Below are 25361 nucleotides of genomic sequence, written 5' to 3' on the forward strand. Positions count from 1 at the left end.
TTTTTTTTTTAGTCCAAATAGCACAAGAATGGTCTCCAGGCTACTTACTAATATTCTTCCCCACCAAAACTTTTTAGCCCTGTTCAAAGTACCAAAGTTTTACATAGTTTTCCAACAAATAGCATGGCCAGGCCTGTCACAGTACTACCTAGTCCTTGCTATCAACTTAGGTTGTAGTCATTGTTCTGTTGCTATGAAGAGGCCAGGGCAACTCTTAGGAAAGAAGACATTTAATTAGAGGTTGCTTAAAATTTCAGAGCTTTAGTCCATTATCAGCATGGCGGCATGCAGATACTCTGGAGCAATAGCTGAAAGCTATATCCAGATCAGCAGACAGAAAGGCATGAGTGAGAGTGGGTGTGGTGGCCGACATGGGCCTTTGAAACCTCATAGCCTACCCCCAGCGACACTTCCTCCAACAAGGCCACACCTATATCTCCTATATGAGCCTGTGTGGCCAATTTTACTCAAACCACCACACCAGTGGATGCCTGAAAACTGAAGCTTTTTTTTCTCTATACACTTAAAAGTTTATTTTCTTATTTTTGGGTGCTGACCCAAAAGTCTTTCAAGTTTATATGATTTAAAAACCTTTGGTAAATAGCTAATTTGAAGTTAAATAAAATAAGTATGTCTCCACAGTTGTTACTATTAAGTGTAACTTAGTTATTTTATTCTGTTTTGGGCACTAATTAAGCTAATACTATTTTCTACTTTATTTAACAGCACAGAGTTTAGGTAGCATGTGCCTGTACTCCCAGTACTCCTGAGACAGGAGAATCATGAATTCAAAGTCAGCTAGGTTACATAGTGAGACACTGTCTATAAGCTATAATTTTTAGACACAGTCCCAAGTTTTAAAAATTATAAAGCTTGTAGATGAAATTCTAATGAAAGCACTTACTTGTTTTGGGGGGTGTTGATAAACAGGGCCACATGGTTATTTGACCCTATCACTGAGTTATATTTAGTCCCTCTAATTATTATTTCAAACATTTCAATACTAATTATATTTTTACAATGATCCTACAAGTGGATTTCATAGTCTTGATAACTTACTTAAATCCCTACTATATTAGGTAGTTGATATTTATTAAAAAATAGATCTACAAATGCTAAAATACTAAAATGTTAGTTATTGAGCTATCAAAGTTGCCTGTTCCTTGCATTTCATTTTTACAGAGAAACTAAAGACCTTTGAATCTGTTGATAAACACGTGTTGTACAGTAAAGCTGCTCTGTGAGCAAACTGAGACGATGCAGTAATAAATGGTCTAAAGCACAGAATGCTAGAATATGATAGGTTATAGTTTTCTATTTTCTAGACTTCTCTAGGAATTAAGACGTTACTTGGGGTTAAGTTATTTTGTTGTTATTATTGCTGAGACTGGGTCTAGGTAGCACATGCTGGTCTGGAACTCATTGTTGCCAACGTGTGTGTGTGTGTGTGTGTGTGTGTGTGTGTGTGTGTGTGTGTGTGTGTGTATTTCTTTTCTGTTACAGAGCTATTAAATACAAGTAAGAAACATTGTCACAGAATCATTAAATAACTATGGATTATGGATTTGGGGGGTTTTGGGAGTGGAGGAATGCAAGCAACAGTCAGGGTGGGGTAGTGTTGGTCCAGTCTTGACAGTGGCTCAGGCTTTGGTCCTCTGAGAGACTGGGTAGGTGCCACTGAGGCCAGAGCCATAGAATCCCCTGGAGCTGTAATTATAAGGAGGTTGTGAGCCATTTGACATGGCTGCCTAGAATCAGATTCAGGTCTAATGTGGTCCTCTTGATTCTACCTCACAAATTCTGGGGTTTAATTACAGGCGTGTGTACCATGTCTAGCCTAAAATTATAATCAACATATTATCATAAAGTTTTATTTTTGAGAAAGTAAGGCTTTATGATAACTAGAACAATACACTGTAACAAAATTATTACGTGGGCCACTGAAACTGGAAAGTGACCTGGATAAAGGAGGCTGCTAACTTAAGAATATCCAGTAAGTAGACTTGAGTACCTTCTTGAGGCTCATCCATAGTGTAGCAAAGTGACATGATTTATAGTGTTTTATTGTTGTTTGCTGAGCAGGCTTCATGTAGCTTCAGAATCCTAGGATTCAGGCATGCACTTCTTTCTTTCTTTCTTTCTTTCTTTCTTTCTTTTTTTTTTTTTTGATACTTATTTATTTATTATTATGTATACAGTGTTCCTGCCTGCATGTACACCCACAGGCCAGAAGAAGGCATTACATCACATTACAGATGGTTGTGAACCACCATGTGGTTGCTGGGAATTGAACTCAGGACCTTTGGAAGAGCAGGTGGTGCTCTTAACCACTGAGCCATCTCTCCAGTCCCCAGGCATGCACTTCTATACCCAATTGGTAATTGTTTTTTAAAGGGAATGGATGTAATTTTCTTGGTAAATTTTTCTATTGCATCAATTCTATTGCATAATTCTATTGAATTAATTTCATTTGTCCTGATTAAATATTGACCTAACCAAATCTTAAAAAAGAAATGTGAAGCAAAATAAGCTTGCTTCAGACTTTCCTGTCTTTATAACCTAGTCTTTTGCTGTGTGTGTGTAAGTGCATGTATGTGTGTAGAGGCCAGGGGTCAATGTCAGGTGTTATTTCTACCATGCCCAGTGAAAACAGCATTGGCCGGGAATTGAACCCGGGCCTTCCGTATGGCAGGTGAGAATTCTACCACTGAACCACCAATGCAGACATTTGAGACAGGGTTTCACTGGAACCTGAGCTTCACTGGTTAGGCTGAGTTTGTGTCTCCTCCTGAATTTGGACTATATACATACCATGACATCCAGCATTTTCTGTGGTTCTAGAGATTAAATTCAGCTCGAGTTTCTGCAGCTTTAGTTTACTGTCAGATCTGTTTTCCAGTACCTGGAGAGGTGGTTTTTAAACATGTCTGCTTGGAATAAAGTAAGTCTGGATATTACTTTTCAAGTGCTTAAACTTTTCCCCCTGTTGTAGGAGACTTCATTTTTGCTTTTGTTGACCTGTTTGCTGAAAGGGTAGTTTGGTTCATCTAGAGGACTTGGACCTATGTCAGTTAGCTCTCTGAGTGATTAGTTTGTTTCAACTCCTATGCTCTTCTGTAGATTATAGTTCCTTTGCATTTCTCCTACATTTGTTTGGCAAAAAGAATTGGAGGGGAACAAATGAGAATCATTTGTGTTGTGTTGAAGTGCTCTAAACAGAAGGAAAATAATTCATTTAAGGTCAGAAGTGAGTTGATTGAGAGTGCTGATAAGTTTGTACAGGTAAACATTGCTGTCATTAAAATGAACAAACTGAGCTTTCCAAATCAGAGGTAAGAATTAGAAATACAAGAGGAGCCATGCCTATAATCCAGAACTAAGAGGCCACATGTTAAAAACCAGCTTGAGCTATATAGTGAGCGCCAGGTAAAGCTGGGCTACAAACAAGACTGTGCCTTAAAAACACCAAATTAAAAAATAAATCCAGAAACATACCTGATTAAAATAGGTAGTTGTTGATAAACATTAGGTTTCGAGTATTCTCCTGGAAAGGAATTTGAATAATGGTTCTAAGCTTAACCCAGGAAGCAATGTGAATTTAAGTTTAGGATTGATTAGTGATACTAGAAATTATGAGCAAAATCATGAATAAAACCCTAATCTTAAGTGGGATCCAAATCCTAGAATGAATATAAACCATTTGAAATAAACCATTTTCTGCTTTTGGATTTTGGACATAGACCACAGAGGACCTTCCTGCCTTGCCACTATTCATAGTTCAGATCACTTTGACAGTTGACACCATTATTTATTCCTGGAAGCATTACGGATTTTTCTTTGTTTGTTTGACAGAGTCTTTTATGACCTTTTGGCCCTCCTGCCTTCACTTCCCAAGTCTACTAGGATTACTAGTGTAAGCAAGGTCACTGTGCCTAGCATTTGCCTTGCTGGGACTCCAATTCAGGGCTTTGAACTTGCTATGTTAGCCCTCTACCAACTCCCTAAACTCCTAGACTGGGCTGATGTCTCTTGTCTTGACTAAAAAGCATGTTAAAACACCAATGTTCTGCTCATCTTTTAACTTTGGAACTTACTACTTGTTGAAAACAATTTTGAATAATTGTAGCCACAGTAAGTGCAAAGACAGTACAAGGGTGTCTTGGATCTTTATCTACTTTTCCTTACAAATTATTTGTATTTTATGTGGTGCTGGAGATCAATGCCCAGGCAAGCAGTGAGCTATAACTATGTCTTTTTTTTTTTTTTTTTTTTTAATTAAAAGATAGACTCTTGCACTATAGCCTAAGATGCCTTGGAATTTAGGTCTTTCTATCACAGCATCTGGACTGCTAGGGTTTTGGATTTTGCAACCATGTACCATCGTGTCTGGCAGAATTTTTCTTTTTTCTTTTTCTTTTCCTTCTCCCTCTCCCCTTCCGCTCCCCCTCTGTCTCTGTGCTGAAGATTGAATCCCTTGCATTTAGCACATGCTAACGCACGCTCTGCCATTCAGCTGTGCCCCTAGTCAGAATCTTTCTGTGGTAATTAGAGACTAAAGAGAGGAAAGGTTTAGAGTGAGTCACCAGTGTCTGAGTGCTGGCCTGCACTTGGTAGGAAGAAGATACTTTGCAGACCACCCAGTTCCCGGAGCATTTGGAAGCTCGTACAACAGATTCCATTCCACCTTCTGTCTGCTAAAGTTGCTCCTTGGAGAGCATAGACGTCTGCTTTAGAAAAATTTAAGCAACAGTGCTTACGGAAAATTCAGATTATAGTTGTATATAGGGAAGATTTAGGATTTAGTGCCTAGCTCGGTGTGGTATTGCAAGTCTTTAATCCCAGAACTCAGGGAGGCAGAGGCAGGGGATTGCTGTGAGTTGAAGCCAGCCTGGTCTACAAAGTGAGTCCAGGACAGCCAGGGCTACAAAGAAACCCTGTCTCAAAAAACAAAAACAGAAAAACAAAAAAGGAGTCAGTGCCATTCATTACACAGAGCAGGATTCTGTTTTCAAACCCTCCAGGGGATTGTGATGAAGATATTCATTGACTGGTGGAGAAATTAGACTTTAAAAAGACTGTGATCATGTTGCTACTTTATGTTTCTTTGGTAGAGCTGGGGAATCAAGCATGAGGCCAGGATCCTACAACTGTTCAATATACCCAGTCCTTTGCTTACTAAAATAGGATCCCACTGTGCGTTCCAGGCTGGCCCCAGCCTTGATCGTGCTTGGGTTGTAAGTGTGTGCTACTGCTTAGGTTAATGCTGTGATATACTCTTAGTAATGCTGCAGGATAGTCTTTTGGTGTCTTGGGCTAACAGCTTTCAAATTTAGGCTTAGCTAAACATTTGTATGTGTCTGTGTCAGGAAGGGAAAGGACGGGTGGAGTGCTAAGACAGGGTCTCTGGCATCTAAGACCGTCTTGAACTCCTCCTCATCCTGCTTCACCGCCCAAGAAGACATACTCATGTCTGGCCATCTCTACATACATGAAACACACATGCTGTCGTTACGAGTATTACTGTCACTGTTCTGAGACACAGATCTTCATTTACTCATAGTGCAACTCTTGAAATGAGTTTTGTAACCAGTGTCTCACTGTCCATGTGAGGTGCTAACACGATGACTGAGATGAGTGAGGGTATGTGATCTCTCTCTTCTTTTTTTCATAAAGTGATTTATTTTCTGGTCTCTCGAGGTAATTTTGTAATTATTTACATATTTTTTGTGCCAGGGAGATGTTTCAGTGGTTAAGAGCACTTAAAACTGTTCCAGCAGACCTGAGTTTGGTTCCCAAGAGCCCATGTTAGGCTGCTTACAACCCTTTGCAGCTCCAGCTGCAGAGGATCTGACACCTGGCCTCCTGGCCTCTACACATCTGCGTGCATATGTACCATGCCTCCACCCCTCAGTTTACAATAAATTAAAAAAATAAAAAAATTCAATCTAGTTGTAAGTAATTGATGGATAAAGTATGAGAATTCTAAGTTCTACATTAGTAACCTATAAAACTATCTAAGTGAAGTGAAATTTATGCCTAACATTTGTTGATGAATTTGTTGAGGGTTACCTGAATCTATGATCTGGGAACTCACCTTATTTTACTTTATATATGCAAACCTAAAACTTATAGTTGATAATAGCTCTGAAAACTTCACTTTAGATCAACTGAGTGTGCTGGCATATGCCTGTCATCCCAGCACTTGTGAGACAGAGGCAGGAGATTTGAGTTTAAGGCCATCTTTTACTACATAGCAACTTCTAGGCCAGCCTGGAATACATAGTGAAACACAACTTTAAAAAATCATTAAGATTATTATTTTTAAGTTCTTTAGACCAAAGATTTATTTTTTTAGGGAGAAACATGAGAGGATTCTGCCTCCTCCTCCTCCTCTTTCAAGATTTATTATTTATACAATGTTCTGCCTGCATGTACATCTCCACGCCAGAAGAGGGCACCAGATCTCATTATAGATGGTTGTGAGCCACCCTGTGGTTGATGGGCATTGAACTCAGGATCTTTGGAAGAGTAGATGGTGCTCTTAACCTCTGAGCCATCTCTCCAGCCCCAAGAGGATCCTATCTTTTTTGTTTATTTGGGTTTTTGAAATAGGATCTGTTTCTATAGTCCTGGCTGTCCTAGAACTCAGCCTAACCTTGAACTCAAAGATATCCTCCTGTCTCAGACTCTGGTTGCTAAGATTAAAGGCATGAGCCACCATGACTGACCAAAGATTTTTTTGTTTGTTTGTTTGTTTGTTTTTGTTTTTGTTTTCTGGTTTTGGTTTTTTGAGACAGTTTTTTTTTTTTTTTTTTTTTTTTTTTTTTTTTTTTGTAATCTTCGCTGTCCTGGATTTACTTTATAGAACAGAATGGCCTCGAACTCACAGAGATCCTCCTGTCTCTGCCTCCCCAAGTGCTGGGATTACAGGCATGTGCCACTGATCCCTGCCAAAGATTTATTTTTTGTTTTGTTTTGTTTTTGTTTTTTGAGACAGAGTCTCTCTGTTAGCCTTGGCTGTCCTGAACTTGCTTGGTAGACCAGGCTGGCCTCGAACTCACAGTGATTCACCTGCCTCTGCCTCCCGAGCGCTGGGATTAAAGGTACGCGCCACCATGCCTGGCCTCAAAGATTTATTTTTAACAAGTTATTCTGAACCTTATGGAGAGGATTTAAGAGGATAGGAATGTAAAAAACAAGCAGAAACCCCCAAAAACTTGTTCACTGAAAAAACTGACCTATAGAAAACATTTTCATCCAGTTTACAGTGTGCTTCCTGATTGGATAGCCTGCTGGTGCTGACCTTTGGTTCTCTTTAGCCTGGCATTAGCATTGTCTTGTGCCAGGTGATGTGATGTCATCTTGGTGTTTAAAATAAGCATGCTGACATAAACTAAGATAACTAGGAATATGGTTTCATTTTTATGTGAAGGCAACAAATATAGTAAATTTAAGTTTCTTTATTTAAGCCAAGGTACATTAAACCATTTACATTTCCAACTTTACCTGAGGGGCAGTTCTTACTGATGCCCATTTTTTACTTATTCCCCTTTCTTACTGAAGCTTGGATCTGTCTAGGCGTAAACAAACTGGTTTTAAACTTGTATTTAAATTTGAAAATACTGCTTTTCCTTTCTTCTTTCTTTTTCCTTTGCTTTTCTCTTGGAGACAAGAGGCCTTGCTGTCTTTGAACTCAATGCTTTGTCACCCCTTTCTTGGTACTGCCACTACAGATATGTGCTACTCTACCCAGCTGAAATTATTTCTGAATGTAGAATGTGATCTTAAAGGGACAGTAACCACACTGAAGTGATGACTCAGCAGTTAAGAACACAGGCTGCTCTTCCAGAACTGGGTTCAATTGCCAGCACTTACATGGTAGCCCACAATAGTCTGTAACTCCAGTCCTAGGGAATCTTTTCTGGCTTCTGATGGCATTGTATTCATGGTACATATAAATGGGCATGGAGCCAAAACACCCATGCATGCAAACTAATAAAAACAACAAACTTTGAAACCACACAGCTCTATGCTTGCCAGCATTGGAAATAATTTGAACATCTGAATTCCTTGTTGTTCAAATTGGGATGGAACTTGAAGTCCCCCTGCCTTAGCATCTTGGGCTTGGGGATTAAAGACAGGTGTCACCACCCTGCCTTTATTATGCTTTTGTGAGATGCTATGACTAGAGGGAAATGATCATATCTAATGCATGGCTGCATTTACTGAAAAATGTACATGGTTCTGTGAGTATAATACTACACGGCATTTCCTATTAATCTGTCTGATAACAGAAAGATTTATTTATTTATTTATTTATTTATTTAATTTTTTTTTTTTCAGAAAGATTAATTTAAAGCCAGCTATTCTGGTATTGTTTCGGGTAACCATTTGGATTATTTCTGGTTTTCCCTAAAATGTAGAACCAAACGAATGGGGATTTTGTTAACTTTGGAGACAGCAATAGAATACTTATGATTTTTGTTGTATGATATATGCATATAGGGTACATATATAGATACATACGAAGTTGCTTAATTTAAGATGTTGAGTTACAGATGTTAACTCACTAGCTTCCTTTTGTTCTTCCATTTCCTTCAAAGGTTTGGGCCCCATGGGATCCCTGTGACAGTATTTCCCAAAAGGGAATATAAGGACAAACCGGACGCCATGCAGCTCCAAAGTAACACATTCCAAGAAGGGATAGACGTGAAGCGGGAAGTGAACGGTGCTGTTCCCGATGACCTTTCTCCAGTCTCTCCTCCTGAGCACCTGTGGACTTCCAAACCACCTCCTCTCTTCCACGAAGGAGCACCTTATCCTCCCCCCTTGTTTATCAGGGACACATATAACCAATCAATACCTCAGCCGCCTCCTCGGAAAATTAAGCGACCCAAACGAAAAATGTACAGGGAAGAACCCACTTCAATAATGAATGCAATTAAGCTACGGCCCAGGCAAGTCCTGTGTGATAAGTGTAAAAACAGTGTTGTTGCAGAAAAGAAGGAAATTAGGAAAGGTAGCAGTGATACTTCTAGGTATGAAGATAAAAAACGGAGAAATGACAGTGTAGCTACTGTGAACAAAAAACTGAAAACTGACCATAAAGTGGATGGGAAAAACCAAAACGAAAGCCAGAGAAGAAACACTGTGGTGAGGGTTTCCAGTATTGCTCACAGCAGAGGCAGAGTCGTCAAAGTCTCTGCTCAAGCAAATACGTCAAAAGCTCAGTTAAGTACCAAGAAAGTGCTCCAGAGCAAGAACATGGATCATGCAAAAGCTCGGGAAGTATTGAAAATTGCCAAAGAAAAGGCACAAAAGAAGCAAAGTGAAACCTCCGCTTCCAAAAACGCACACTCAAAAGTTCATTTCACACGTCGCTATCAAAATCCTAGCTCAGGTTCCCTCCCACCTCGAGTGCGTTTAAAACCACAAAGATACAGGAATGAAGAAAATGACTCTTCTCTGAAGACAGGACTGGAGAAAATTCGGAGTGGCAAGCTGGCTCCTAAGCCACAGTCTCGCTGCACCTCCACGCGCTCAGCAGGTGAGGCCCCTTCAGAAAATCAGAGCCCCTCAGAAGGCCCAGAAGAGGCCACGAGTGAGGTTCAGGACACAAGCAGAATGCATGTGCCTGGTGAGCAGGAGGAACTGCAGACATTGGGCAAAAAGGGCAGCAAAAGCAATATCTCGGTTTACTTGACCCTAAATCAAGAGAAGTCTGACTCTTCCAGTGCTTCAGTATGTAGCATTGATAGCATGGATGATTTGAAATCCTCCAACTCTGAGTGTAGCTCTTCTGAGAGCTTTGCTTTTCCTCCAGGCTGCTGTATGCATGCACCTTCCACCTCTTCCACATCCTCCTCTTCAAAGGAAGAGAAAAGCCTCAGTAATTCCTTGAAAATGAAAATCTTTTCCAAAAATGTCTCTAAATGTATCACACCAGATGGCAGGACCATATGTGTAGGGGACATTGTTTGGGCCAAGATCTATGGCTTCCCATGGTGGCCAGCCCGTATTCTTACCATAACTGTAAGCCGGAAAGATAACGGCCTTTTAGCCCGACAAGAGGCCCGTATTTCATGGTTTGCTTCCCCAACAACATCTTTCCTTGCTCTTTCACAACTCTCCCCCTTTCTAGAAAACTTCCAGTTACGTTTTAATAAGAAGAGAAAGGGTCTGTATCGCAGGGCTATCACAGAGGCAGCTAAGGCTGCTAAGCAGCTGACCCCTGAAGTGCGGGCTTTGTTGACACAGTTTGAAACGTGAACATGGACAGTAAGGTAGGCCAGAACTGCTGGAGTGGCCACAGCTCCCTGGCTAATTAGGAATCATTTCCACCAGCTAGGTTGGCCAAACTGGAGAGAAATGGCACTCAGTTGGCTTTTTATACTTTATAGCCATTTTTAGACTAAGAAGCTTAAAACTGAACATGCTTTCCAATTTTCTCTTAAGGAAGTGACATTTTAGCAGTATTTTCCAGTTTTGAAGTCTAAAACCATCCTAAGGCGTAGAAGCCATAGCCTCAAATGAAACTAAATTTTTGCAGGGACTGTTATTGCCTTTTGGACCTATTGTATATATACACTCATGTATAAAGTATTGCCTGTCACCGTGTGACACAGGGTGCATATTGGGATTTAGTAAGGGCTGGAGCTGGGGGAACAGTGGATATTCAATGACTACTTGTTTTATAATTAGCAAACACTTAGACTTTCTATGCACATGATGGTATAAAAGTTTCATATTGATTGTTTGACAAACTGAGATGCTTGCTATGACAAATTGGGATGCTTGCTGTTTAGCTATATAGACCAGGCTGTACATATTGCCCAGTATTTGGGATGAAAACTATTAAGACTGGACAGGTTTGAGTCACCACTCTCTTGTCCAATGGGGATATAACAAACTGTCAGACTTGTGGTTGGGAAGTTTAGATAAGTTTTATTTGGGATATATAAGTAGTTGAGTGAAAATTTGGTCAGATTTCTTCTGACTGGCTGTTCCTAAATTTTTAGGGCTAGCCTTAGTAATTTACACTTTGTGAAATAATGTTATGTGTAATTGTTGTATTTTGGATGTACCTAATTTGATAGTTTTTAAGAAGCATTTCCATTTAAGGTAATCTGTTTGCAGGTCAGAAAATGAGAAATGTAATTGTGTAATGCATTGAAATGTAAAAAAAAAAAAAAGCTGTAAATAAAATCAACTAAATCCAAATTATTTGTGTGTGTTTCTCAAAAAGCTTTGATCAGTTTCAAAATAGTAGGAAATTATTCTTTGTAATAGTAATTTGAAAAGGTGAGAAACCAAACTTAGTTTTTTATTTGCCCTGTCAGGGAATGTTATCTGAGAATAGATGAAATTCAGATTGTAGGATGTTCTGTGAGGCTCTGTAGTAATGCCATCTGATAGAACTCTAGTTCCCACAAGCCTCTTGTTCATGCTTTAAGGTTTTTTGGGGGGGTTTGTTTTGCTTTGTTTTTTGTTTTTCATTTTTAACCTTGATAAATTGTCACATGCATTAAAAAATTAGGTAATCATGATTAGTCTGTTCTGTTTGGTCTTCTGCCTCAGATATCACTGATTTTGGGGCTAGTAATCTAACTTCCAATTTTTCTGCATGGTCCATCTGTCCCTAAGATGTTTTGCCTTTTGAAAAAGAGTCTCACTAAGTCACTTTGGCTGGCCAGGCTGACCTCAAGCTCAAGAGCCCTGCCTGCCTCTGCCTCTTGGATGCTGGGAAAGTAGTCTGATTGCCTGTGGAGGCAAGGCGATCTCAGAAATTAAGTTGCTTCCAAGCTTTTTGGCTTTTTAAATTTGATATAATTTCAGTTTGGTACTTACTTGAGAGACAAAAAGGATTTCTAAAATCCAGTGTGAGATACATTAATTACTACAGAATTAATACTAAAGATTAATGAAATTTGGAGGTTAGCTTTTTAACGCTTGATACTTGATTATTTCTGGGAAAGAAAAGAATTTTTTTTTCCCCTGGGAACTTAGTCAATGCTTTTTGATTTTAATAAACACACAATAAAATAAAAAGTGCATATTCTTTCCTGCAAACAGAAACTATCATCTGAATATGACAGTCTGAAAGCTCACTGTGTGGTAGAGGGCTTATAAGGGAAATAGCTTTGTAGGTCTTTCGGAGTACTGTTTTAGATCAAAGTAATTGTTTATTTGGTTGTCTTTGAAAATTTGATTTAAGCCAAGAGTCACCTAAAATGTAATTTAAAGCATTGTGTAGTGATCTGGGATGCTTTGTTATAATAGTAACTTTGAAAGTGGGTGTTGCTAATACAGTCAGATGCTCTGGCAAATGTACCTTTATGGCATAAACCATTGTGCTATTTAGAAGCTACAAGGGAAAATATAATCTGTGACTATAGAGTTTGTAAATAACATTCAGCCAGGTGTGGTGGCATGTTCTAGTATTTCTAACATTTGGGAGGTGGAGGCAAGAGGATTTGAGTGACTTGAGATTGCCCAGGCTACATAAAGGATTCTTGCTTTGTAGTTAGTGCAGGCCTTTATTCCTAGCAGGCTGATCATCGCTGAGGTTGAGGCCAACCTGGTCTACAGAGTGAGTTCTAGGTCATCCAGGGCTTCACAGTGAAATACTGTTTTAAAGAAAGTATTCCAGTAGAATTTTCCAAGCAAGGTGATCATCTAGTGTAAGTAGAAACACAAAGTTTCCTCTGAGAAGATAAAAAGGTCATAATTCAAGTGGGCATTTTTTGGTTTGTTTTTGTTTTCTCCTTTTGGAGAGAATATTGATTTAGACAAATCTCCAATGTGAGAAAATTAGTAAAGCACTAGAATGACCAAGGGTAGTAAGCAAGTGAAAAAGTTGTCAAAATAGTGTCTTTAGAAATTTAAAACCTCAAAAGTATGTTTCCCTTTTCATTTTTTAGGACTTATAAACCAGGAAGTAGACCGGTCATTTGGAAGAGAATCCAGTTTATCCCCACAGAATAGGAGGCCTGTAAGAGTCTTGGGAAGACTAGGATTTACTAGTCAAGTCTGTGATTTGAGGTGTATCCCTAAGTGTTTTGTTTCATGTATCCCGAACTAGGCTACCCCCCATCTCAGCTTCTGACCCTCCTGCCTCTACCTTTCATTCTGCGATTGCTGCTGTTCACTACGCCCAGTTGATGGAAGAAGTGAGCCCAGGCACTCTTACTAGCGTAGTTTTCACTCACCTCCAGTCTCTTAAGTAGTTTTGATGGTTTTGTTGTTTTATGTTTTCAAATTTTAGAGCAGGATGCCCCAAAGTCACCCTATAGCCCAGGCTGCCCTTGGGCTCATTACAGGCCTGCACACACATGTGCTGGGAACAGAATGTTAGTGATGGTAATTAGAGCTTAGTGTTATGTGGAGCAAACAGGAATTCAGTTCTGAAGACACTGGAGGCAGGCAACATGGAACTGGTACTAAAATCAGCTTAGATAAACATCTGACTGTTTCTGAGTTTTTGCCAGTTAAGAGAAGTTGTTACTGTCTAAAGATGTTTATTGAGGGGAACACATGCTCAGACATTGCAAAGTGGCCAATTTTCCTTTATACTGAATGACTGAATTGAGAAGCAGAAATCAGAAGTTTATAGTGTACATTTAAAATTAGATTTTCTCATTTGAAGTGTGACTGTTCTGTGGTTTGTGCTGAGAACTGGTGGCACACTGACATGTCTAGAAAAGTTCAATTCAAAGGTATATGTTCAGTGATGGTTTCAAATAAGAGACTGGCCAGACAGTGAAATTCATTTCCCAAGGAGGGATGAATTCAGTGTTTGCATTGGAGCTGTGCTAACAACATAGCTATTAACACTCTAATGTAAATATATGGGATTAAGAGCCAATGTTGAGCTGGTGTCATTCCATTTCCAGCCAGGAGACTAAGTGGCCAGTCTTCGTTTACTACTTCCGCCGGGTTCTGACTTGAAAGGCTCTTACTGTGTGTTTCTACAGTTTGTGTATGATAATTGCACCTTCATTCAGCCACAATTTCGTGAATTAAAAGGTCTCAATGGTAAATGATTTCATTATAGATTTTGCAGAGTGCGTGAGTATTTTTGCCATGATAATTGATTCTAAGTTTAATCTATAGTCAAAAAGGGACAGCATTTAAATTTATTTTTATGATACTTGCCCTTGTAGTGCACCCCAGCTGGGGTGATTAAAAAGGACTTTCTCTTTACTTTCCCTGTGTCTTAAGTTAAAAATAACATCTTTGTCTTGTTAAAGTAAATTATAATTCACTTTAAAATTTGCCATTTTGGGGCATATTTGCTTTTTAGAGGATTTTGTTATATGGTCCAGGCTGGTTGGACATGCAGTGATTGGTCTTTGTACCTCAGCCACTTGAGTATTGAGATCACAGGCCACCATACCTAGTCTAAAGTTTTGTCTTTTTTCATTAGATAGGGTCACATTGTGTAGCCTTGTTATGTAGGCCAGCCTGGCCATTGTCTACCATCTTAAAACCAATTTTAATTGTACAATTTAAAGTAGTGGTGTGTGTGCGCGTGCATGCATGCCTGCCATATAAACAAATGCCTTCAGAGGCTAAAGGAAGGTGTTAGTTCCCCTGGAGCTGGCGTTCAAGGCCAGTGTGAGCCTCCTGATGTATATGCTGGGAAATGAAGAGCAGCAAGCCTTGGAATTCTGAGCCATTTCTTAATTTTTTAGCCTAAAGGTGCTAAGTATGTTTGCATTATGCAACCATCACCACTGTCCATCTGTAATCTGGATGGTTTGCTTTGCTTCCCACCCCCGACCCCCACCCCCCCAATTTTGGTTTTTTTGAAACTAGGTCACTCTAACACAGGCTGGTTTCTAGCCCAGGACAGTTTTGCCTTAGCTTCCTAAATGCTGGTATTATAAGAGTAGCTTATAATTAATATTTTTAAATAGAGTTTTAAATTTGATGAGAATTGTTACCAGGAACGCTTGCTTCCAGTATTCCTTGCTTATGGAACTGCAAACCTGTATGGGGAGATTCTCTAGATAATAGATTTTTACTTAAGAATTACAGTAAAGGTTTTAGGTGAATTAATATGACTATATTCACCTATTCAATAATTTCTAATTAAAATAATCTAATAGTAACAATTACTTGGATAATTTTTATGAATAATGGAGCCATTTAAATTATTTTGATAATAATGGAGGGTGGACAGATGGTTCAGCAGATGAAATTACTGAACCACACCAGGCAGCTCCTAGCTGCCTGTAACTCCAGTTCTAGGGTATTGGACACTAACTTCTGACCTCTGAAGTGTCAGGATTGTAGACCTGCACCACTATGCCAGCTTTAAAGGCATGGTATAAAAGATAAAATCTTTACATTCTTTTGTAAAAAATTTGTAAAAAGAAGGAAGATCAGTCAGGAAAGTCAGCATTGGCTACATGGATCCTGTCTTTAAAAGGGGGGGGCCTCATAATTTCTATACTGGTATGAAGTATTAAGTTTTCCCCGTGTTTTTGTGTGTGTGTGTGTGTGTGTGTGTGTGTGTGTTTGTTTGTGTGTGTGAGGGTTTTGTTGTTTGAGACAAGGTCTCATGTAGTCTATGGTGGCTTCAAAATTGGCATCCTCATTCTGACTCTTGAGTGTTGGATGAACCACCACACTTGGCTTGGAGTATTATGGTTATGCTTTTTTAAAAAAGGAGAAAACAAAAACAAAAAACAAACCAGTCATGTCAGACAGTGATAGCACATGCCTTTAAACTTAGCATTCAGAAACAGAGGCAGGTGTATCTCTTAGTTCAAGGCTAGCATGATTTGTAGAGCAAGTTCCAGGATGACCAGGTAATACAGAAAAACCCTGTCTTGGGTAGGGTTGAGGTAGGGGAGTCAAAATTGTAATGTATAGTAAGTTTTAGCAAGGGTGTCTCTTTTTTAAAACTGTTCAAGGTATTTTACAATCATTGGTGTCTCTTATTTAACTCTCATGTCAGATATTTTTTTAGAAGCTATTGAAGAAGTCTGGTGTGGAAGATCCTGCTCTGAGGCTAGCCCAGGCTACATACTAAGACTGACTCACTTTGTGTCGACCAGAAAAGCAAAAGCGAAACAAAACAGAACTATTGAAAGCCTGGGGAACATTTTTCCCCTTTGGAAAAATGAAATGGAAGTTTTTGGTTTCTTAAAGAGATTATTTATGTAGAAAGGTAAGAGTGCCATCCACATAAGAGTAAAAGAGAAAACAGACATGTAACTTAGCAGTTACGCAGGGGAGTTTGAACATTAACAGTTTTGCATCAGCTGTGCTTGACAGCAGGCTTTTTTTTTTTTTTTTTTTCTTCACAAAAAGAATATTGTCTCTCACTTTTTAGGCACATATTTGAAAGTGCTCGTGGTCCTGATGCCCTAGCCTGACTCTCATCTGCTCCTTCCAAGCAGTATGATCTTAGGCAGGTTACCTCATGTCATCATCTATGGGATGGGGAGAATAAACAGTACCACCTCAGAAGGTAATTTTGATAATTTAAGACTTTAAAGCAGTAGTAGAGTACCTGGAACAATGTCTGTGTAAGTACTGCTCATATTACCAGCCACTTAATGTGTAGCAGAGAAACCTCATTTTGGTAGTTTTTGGTACTATCAAACATTATGTACTTAGCATAAATGAAAAGTTTTATTCCAGTTTCTGTAATAGCACTATTAACCACAAATATCTAGAGGTGGCATACTTTAGCTGGCATTTATGGTGGTTAACTATTGCAAGTCATAGGCATTATGTATGGGATATAGAAACCATGGTTAAAGTTCATTATAGTATCATTTAACTTACCATTCTTCAAGACTGTATAGTACTCTCCCATCCTGCTCACAGCAGGCATAGGCATACGCAGAAATGCTCATCTAGAGCAGGGAAGATGGCGGAGTAGGTAAATGAGGTTGCCGCCAAGCCCGACAACCTGAGTTTGATCTCTGGGGACTAGAAGGAGAGGACTGACACTGTAAATTATCCTCTTACTTCCGCACACAGGCTCTTATATGTGCACACAAAAGGAATAATCCTGCTGGGTGTGGTGGCACATGCCTTTAATCCCAGCACTCGGGAGGCAGAGGCAGGCGGATCTCTGTGAGTTCAAGGCCAGCCTGGTCTACAGAGTGAGTCCAGGACAGCCAAGGCTACACAGAGAAACCTTGTCTCGAAAATCAAAACAAACAAAACAAAAAAGGAATAATCCTTTACTTGGAAATGAGTGAGGAAGACTGACCCAGATAAGAAGCTGGCAAGTCTACACGCTGCTGTATGTTCTTGGGGCCTTGACCATTTAACACGAGGTGAAAATGGACATCTGTTTGCACATGTATTGTTAGAAGATTTTGCACGGAAATACCTGGCTTTAATCTGTGTGCTGTGGTCATATTTTCTAGAAGATAGTCATCGTTACCCATGGTTCATTGTGAGATGCAAGTTACAAGAGTATGGTCAGTCCACCCTCCACTTGAATGTTTAGTAAAGGATCTGTGTGGTAGAGGCATGTCTTGACGTAAGTCCAAGTACACTGGGAAGAACTGTTCTTGGTTTGTCTAAAGCTCTGACATACAATCAGTAACTGGTTAAGAAACAAGAATGTGTCTACAAAGAAACTTCCACATTTCCTTGCTCACATTCCATTTATGTAGTGGAATTTATAATGAGTGTGTAGTGGAGTGATAGGTACATGCATGTAGTCAGAATCTTTGACTTTTTCAGTCTGGGCTTTGCACTAAGCTGGCCTCCTGTTTCCTCCTTTCATTGACTCTATAAGGGAGATTGTGTTCCTACCCTGTTCTCATTGGCCCCATGATCTCTGGTGCCTCTAGGAGAACACCATTGTTGAAGTTAGGCTTTATCTTAGGGACAAAATCAGTAACTTCCACTGATCTTGAGATTGCTGCTCAAGGGATCCTTCCCTTTACTGCATCGTTGGCAGGGGTCCTTAGTTCTTCCTATAGACATCCTGCCTGAGTGGTAAGTTTCCAGTGAAAAACCAAAGACCCTGAAAGTATTGAGAGGAAGCTCATCTTCAGTGTTAGCACCAAGCTGCTGACAGGCTCTGTATTAGAACTGACATGCTAAGGTTTTATGAGGAATTTTAAGAGTTGCAGTGGAAAACATGAACAGGAAAGGTGAGCTCATTCCCTATCTTCTTTGTGCTTATTTACATGAAATTCTTTTTTAAAAATACAATTATTTTGGGCAGGAGAGATAGTTTAGTGTGGTTAAGAGCACTTGTTGCTCTTGCAGACCTGGGTTTGGTTCCTAGCACCCACATGTAACTCTAGTTCTAGTGGATCCAATGCTGCCTTCTGACTTCCATCGGCACAGGCAGACCTGTGGCATCCATATGTGCAGGCACAATACTCACACACAAATTTCTGGTGTTCACACATGCTTAAGTCTATTTTGATCTTATCCTCTTTCCCTGACTGCTCTTAGATTCATCCACCAACTTCATGTCCTCTTAAATTTATTTATTATAACCCTTGGTGTCCACTCACTGGAGCATGATTGACCTTACTCTTAGAGAAAACTGAGTGAGTTTAGCAAGGAGGCACACAGGCAGAAGGAGGCATATCTAAGTTCTGAGCCAGCCTTGTCTACATAGCAAGTTCCAGGATAGCCAAGGTTACATAGAGAGACCCTGTTTCAAGAAACACACACACCACCTCTAACTCCCTCAGCCCTCTGTCCACTGTCTATAGTTTCTGGGCTTGGGTGGTGGCTGGAGGGTGTTATGGAAGCCTGATGGAAGTTCCCTAAAACAAGCTCTAGAGCATTCATTGGCTCTTCTTTTCCTGTCGTTATGGATGCCTCAGGTAACAGTACATTTAGATTCCTGTGTAAAACCTTACTACTGAAATTCACTTTAAGAAGCCGGGCGTGGTGGCGCACGCCTTTAATCCCAGCACTCGGGAGGCAGAGGCAGGCGGATCACTGTGAGTTCGAGGCCAGCCTGGTCTACAAAGTGAGTCCAGGATGGCCAAGGCTACACAGAGAAACCCTGCCTCGAAAAAACCAAAAAAAAAAAAAAAAAAAAAAAAAAAAAAAAAAAAAAAAAAAGAAATTCACTTTAAGGAGTAATTTCTCGCTATACTAGAATTCAGAGGTGATTGTGTTTATACAGTGGGCTGTTCAATATCAGGACAGCTTTAAAAGTCTTATTATATACTAGTCTACTGTTTCTGGTTTTGAATTTTTAATTAACTTATTGAGACAAGGCCTTACATTGTAGCTATGGCTGTCCTGCAACTTGCTTTGTAGACCAAGCTTGCCTGTAATGCAGAGATCTACCACCTACCTCTGTTTCTGCTGAGATTAAAGGCACAGCGATGCCTGGTTGTGAATTTTTCTTTCAAGACAAGGTCTCTCTACATAGCCTTGGCTGCCCTGGAGCTCACTCTGTAGACCAGGCTGGCCTCAAACTCAGAAATCCACCTGCTGGGATTAAAGGCATGCACCACCACTGCCTGGCATTTGCCTGATTATGAATTTTAATAGTAAATGGTAATAAATGGATGATCCCAGAGCAGGCTGTGCTGATGACAAGAAAATTGTTTATGCTAAAACTAGGGAAGTAGGCACGTAACCAAAATATGTTTAAATATAAAACTTAAAGCAGGATGTGCTAGCACATGCCTATAATCCCAGCATCCAAAAATCCAAGCGGGAGTCTGAGGTCAGGTTCAGCTACAGAGGTTGTGGTGTAAGACCCTTCCTCAAAAGCAGAAAAACATGCTTAAAATAGTTGTCTTTTATTTGACTTATGTTCAGCGTATTAGGCTCTGTTCATAACAGAAAGCCTGAGGAAGTTTATCATGTTTAAAACAAAACAAAACTAAAACAAAAACCTGTTCTCAGCCAGTTAGAACCTGAAGCTGTAAAAGAGTGATCATTACCATTCAAGGAAAAAGGGCTTTTGACGGTCTTTGAGCTCCCCGAGGTGTAGTAAGGGTGAGGTGAACACTTAAGCCCTCTGGACCATCCTGATGGGACTGCTCCAAGAACAGGCTAGTGTTAGATGATAAGACTCTTTCTTTTCCTTCTTTCTTTGTTTGCTCAGGGACATAAAACACCAGTTAGTGCTTCCTCTTCCCTTATAGGCATATTGGAGGATACCTTGCCAGGTCAGTTTGCATCTTATGGGATAGACATACAAGAGTGCCCTCTCTTAGCCATGGTTGCGGCACCCACATGGCTTTCTAGTTCCAAAGCTTTATAGTCTGAGGCTGACAAGTTATCCAGAATAAACATTAGAAAAATTCAAATTAATTTTGGTCTTAAGAGAAAAAATTTTTTCTTTTTTCTTTTCTTTTCTTTTTTTTTTGTTAAGATGGATTAAAAAGAACTCAACTGACTGGTCTATTTTTCTTAACTTGGTTTTTTCTACCATAGGTCTCAACAAATGGCAGCTATTACATCAGACAGTGACGAGTCCTGCTGCTCCCTTACAGTGTCTGACAGACCACTGTGGATTCAGACTGGGAGCATTGAAGTTAACAGTGAAGCGGGCAGGTCTGTCTGTTTTAAGCCCTGCCACGAAGTGAAGAGGGCACCACATCGTCACTTAGCCATCCCTGAAGTAGATTAGGCTAGCCTTCAGAAGACTCATTAGTGTTCTCCTAAGTTTTCACTGACCTAGGTAGTTGGGTGTACTTCTTGTAGGTAATAATTTCCAGGAACTGAAAACACTTTTCTAGAATAGAGCCTTCTGTGGGTGTTTGTATTGAGAGCAGCCTTGTGAGTAAAGCGTTACATTGTAGGCTTATGTAAGCTGGCAACTGATTCTTTCTGAAAATCAGAGATTGGGTCATTTTTTTTTTTCTTTCACAGTTTCAATCTTTTGTCCTTTAATATTTGTCACCTCTTTGTTACTTGTTACTGTATACTAAGACTCTAGGGGCTGGGGATGTGGCTCAGTTGATAGAGTGCCTTTGTCTAGGCTGCACAAAGCTCTGAGATCATCGCCAGCACTGAGCAAACCAGGCATGGTGACACATGCCTGTTAGTCCTAACATTCACGATTTGGAGGCTGCAAGTCAGAAGCTCAAGATCATCCTCCTTACCCTAGTGAGTCCAAGGAAAGCCTGGGCTACTGAAGAGTCTGCCTTTAAGAGAAAAAAAATGCGTAAGACTATGTATGTGGGGTCTACTGTGGTGGTGCACGGCTTTAATCTCAGGAAGCAGAGGCAGGAGGAGCTCCAAGTTCAAGGCCAGCTGGGTCTACATAGGGAGTTTTAAGATAGCCATGTCTATATACTGAGACCCTGCCTCCATAAAGAAAAAGAGATGGACATGTATGTAAATACTTAGTAAGTAAATGTGAAAAACTATTGTCATTTACATAAGGTGAGTCGAAACTTTAGATGTGGTGTGATAGGATCAAAATGTGATTGTAACCTATTGCAGTATATAATGACATAATGGATAATGTATAAGATTGAGTTTGGACTTTAACATGGTGAGAAAGGTTTAGGGATTTTGGTTGTTCCTCTTGAACCTATCTTTTTGTATTTTATTATATGCATTTATTTTCATTTATGTGTGTGTGAATATATGCCAGATGTGTGTGGTGTTCTTGGAAGCCAGAACGAGGGCTTCAGGTCCTCTGGACTGGAATTACAGGCATCTTCTGTGTGAGGTGGATGTTGGGAGTGGAACTCATGTTCTTTGCAAGAGGAGTAATGTAACTTAGCCACTGAGCTATGCCTCTAGCTCCTGAACTTATCTTTTACTACTTTCTTTGAAAAAGTATTTAGTCTTCTGAGATAGGGGATATACCAGGGTTAGTTGACATGCTGTTTATGCAGTTGCATGTGGTTCAAAATGAAGCAGTTTGCATTGAATATTGTATCTAAGTTTTGCACTCTTAGCTAAATAGGCAAGGTAGCCACCTTAATATAAATCTATATTAAGGAAGAGAGTTGTTGGCTTTCTTGTTCTGGTATCCAGCTGAGCTTTAGTAGGCCTTACATTAAAACCAGATTTTGAATCCGGGCTGTGGTGGCACACGCCTTTAGTCCCAGCACTTGGGAGGTAGAGGCAGGTGGATTGCTGTGAGTTCCAGGCCAGCCTGGTCTACAAAGCGAGTCTAGGACAGCCAAGGCTACACAGAGAAACTGCCTTGAGAAAACAAATAAATAAACAAACAAATAAATAAATCCAGATTTTGGAAGGCACAGTTGGAAAACTGTCCCACTCCCTTTCTCCTTCAATTTATAGAAGGGTACACTCACTTCCAAAATTCTGTATGAGTCTGTGTCTTTTGGCTAGCCATCTCATTTTCAGAAAGTTGAATTTTAAATCAGCATTAATCATCCTTTTAAAAATTATTTTATTTTTTTTCGAGACAGGCTTTCTCCGTGTAGCCTTGGCTGTCCTGGACTCACTTTGTAGACCAGGCTGGCCTTGAACTCACAGAGATCCACCTGCCTCTCCTGTCCCGAGTGCTGGGATTAAAGGGATTGAAGTGCACCTTATATTTCATCCTTATTTTTTAGAAGCAATAAATAGGTGGTCTGTCATCTTGAAGTTTACTGTATTTTAGCTAGAAGTCATTTTTCATTGCTTGAAAGACATGATGGAATGCCTTGTGGAGTTTTATAGGCCCTGACCCAGGAAGTAAATGAGCCATGTTAATACCGGGAAGTCTGTCAAACCATGGGAAAGATGCAAACTTTGAATTGTTAAATATTGGGAAAACTGGGCGTTTTTTTCTTCTGCATTCTGCATGTGTTTTATTATTCCCTTGAAATAGTGTTATCTCTGGTTTAAATACATAATTGAAACAAAGATCATCTTCCTTGGGTCTCCAGCTCCCATGTTGAGGGCACAGCTAGGGACTGGATGGTAGTGGGCCTCCACTACTTTTTGTACTAGCTGTTTGCTATTGTTGGGCAGTCTGACCTGCTGCTTGGCAATGCTTTCTATAAGCCACAGTGTTTGCCACTTGTGTCTTTCAGAAGTCTATCAAATACTGCCTTGATAGTGGTCAGGTGTAATAAGGGGCACTGGTGCACTGAAGTGGTCTAGTCATAGGCATTCTCAATGCCTTCTGATGTGTCTGACTCTGGGGAGGCTTCCTGCAGTACTCTTGGTTTGGTGCAGATAGTACACTGTGATCCACAGCTGACTTTTAACTTAATTTGGCTCTCTGTATATAAACTTGCTTAAGACTAAGCAGTTATCTTCAGTGGTATGCACCTTAATCCCAGAACTGAAGAGATGGAGGCAAGGAAAATCAGGAGTTCAGGGTCAGCCTTGAGTATATAGTGAGTTTGATGTCATCCTGGGCTACAAGAGACACTGTCTCAAAACGGGGAAGGAGTGGGCTGGGGCTGGGTATGGTGCCTCACACCAGGCAGTTCTCCATGAGTTCCAGGCCAGCCAGAGTTACACAAGTAAGACCCTGTCTACAAGAACATTTTTAAAAGACTGTTGGTTAACTGCTGGGTGTTTCCTGGAAGTCTGTCTCTGTTACTTTGACGTATTTTAACGTAGAAATAAAAACATAAAGAACAGAATCAAAATTCTCTTGCTATTAGGGAAATATTCCTAAGAAAAGGATGCCGGTGATAGGCACTTGTTGGAATTTGGTCAAATGTGCTCATATAAATTACACAGTGCTTGTACTGGTCTAGAGTGGAAGTAAGGTGTCTTTAAAAGATGTGCATTGTGATCCCATGATCTGAAGGGCTTGAACAGGGACTTCTCACATGCTGCCTGTGGTTAACTACCTTTTCTTCCTTTTGTTTATTGTATTTCAGCACAAAGACATTAGCAGACTGCTGGTTTCTTGGACGTGTACTGCAGAGACAGAACAACAGAACATCAGGACTGAATAAGATTGGAGTTTTAAGCTACACTAAGAAGTCAATGTTAAGGCAGTGGCTAAAACCAGTCATCTATACAGGGGCACTTGCAAAGTAGACTGAATGAAGAAAAGGTATTAGGGAATATTTTATATATATAAAAGAAACAAACTGCTGCAATAAATGATGCATGAGGTGAGGAGGAAAGTGATAGAAACACATGTGCAAGACGCACTCAAGTGTGATGTGGAGGAATCACTGACAGTAGCTTCTTTTGAATGTGAACAGTAGTTTGGACAGGCCTACCAGGCATGGGATGGTGCAGAAATATGGGATTGTTTTGCATACTTAACCTTTGTGCTTTCTCCAAGGATTATGTTTATGAGTTATGAGAAGTGAGCAGAGGTGTGTTTAAAATGGCGCTCCTGTGAAACAGCAGTGGTCACATGTGCTAAGGCCAATGTTTTCTTCCAGGTGCCAGTAGAAACAAGAAGACGATATGACATCCTGCTGAAAGGATGGCTAAGTGCCCCGCCCCCACCCACAAGTAAAATGTGGATCTTTTCTTTTAATAAAACAGGGCTGTATTATCTTGAATATATGTTTGCTTGTTAGAACGTATTAAGATGTATTTATTTGCCACTAGTATTTAACATTTTGTGCACATTTTCATAACTACATTTTTACCTTTTCATATTTTGACTCCCAAGTGGATAGGGTAGTGTTGATCTTGGAATGAAATCATACTCTTCCAAGAACTAGCTCATAATTCTCCTGAGCTGGACAGGCTTTTATTATTGCCTCTCCCTTTACTGAGTGGTGCTGTTCAGAAAAGGTGACAGCATCAGTGTTCATCTGGACCTATTTCCACAGCAAGAGGCCCCTACTATTCAGTGCAGGAAATTCTCACAGGTGTCAGGGAGGACTTGGCCCTAGGGGACAAGTGACAGAAACAGATCTCTGAAATCAGCCTAAACATTTGGTGCATGGAACATGAATTCTTAACAGAGACCACAGATTTTCTTCGTCTTTGCTGAACAGATACTATGAAACCCTTAACTTTTTTCTTATTTCATGAATGAAGAACACATGAGGAAATCAGATGGACATGTTAGCACTACATTTTTAAAGCATTTTATATTTGATGGTGCCGTAATTTTAATAATAAAACTGAAGATTTTTAGTGTCAATACTGATTTATTTTTTAAACCAGAAAGATAACATCTTATTGATTACTTACTACAAAAAGAAAAAAAAGAAAAAAAAAAGAAAAGAAAAAGCCAAAAGAAACTTAACTCATTCAAAGCAACACAACTGATGAAGGAGCACTTGGCTCAAGAGTTCACTTTCTGTGTGGGTGAGATTACCCAACAACCCATTGCTCAGGATTAGCGAATGCTCTGGGTGGGATTTTTAGATCATTTACTATACTTGACTGTAATTTGATTTATAATTCAAGAAGAAAAGTCGGGTAGTCTGGAGTCTAGTGAGCTTAATTCAGATCCTAACACTGCAAGTGCTGTGAAGTCCTGACTGCATTTTCCAGTG

The 25361-nt window shown here is 39.9% G+C and overlaps 1 protein-coding gene and 1 non-coding gene across 11 annotated transcripts in view; one reads left to right on the top strand and one right to left on the bottom strand.

Moving 5' to 3' along the window:
• Positions 1 to 24392, top strand: part of Pwwp2a (PWWP domain containing 2A) — a 38746-nt gene extending 14354 nt beyond the window's left edge. For 5 of the 10 annotated variants that reach the window (XM_051167497.1, XM_051167498.1, XM_051167502.1 and 2 more), the window contains one exon: positions 8604 to 11460. In XM_051167497.1, coding sequence (XP_051023454.1) covers positions 8604 to 10269 — 1666 coding nt within the window. In that variant the 3' untranslated portion in view covers positions 10270 to 11460. Of the gene's footprint in view, positions 1 to 8603; positions 11461 to 15979; positions 16178 to 20397; positions 20806 to 23768 lie in introns of those variants that run through there. The other 5 variants (XM_051167499.1, XM_051167501.1, XM_051167506.1 and 2 more) reach the window with 5 other exon arrangements.
• On the bottom strand, positions 2652 to 2722 carry Trnag-gcc (transfer RNA glycine (anticodon GCC)). The gene has a single exon. It is a non-coding gene; the product is annotated as a tRNA-Gly (tRNA).
• Positions 24393 to 25361: the final 969 nt, after the last annotated feature.

The sequence above is a fragment of the Acomys russatus genome, chromosome 25 (genome assembly GCF_903995435.1).
Source record: "Acomys russatus chromosome 25, mAcoRus1.1, whole genome shotgun sequence".
In the NCBI taxonomy this organism is placed as follows: Eukaryota; Metazoa; Chordata; class Mammalia; order Rodentia; family Muridae; genus Acomys; species Acomys russatus.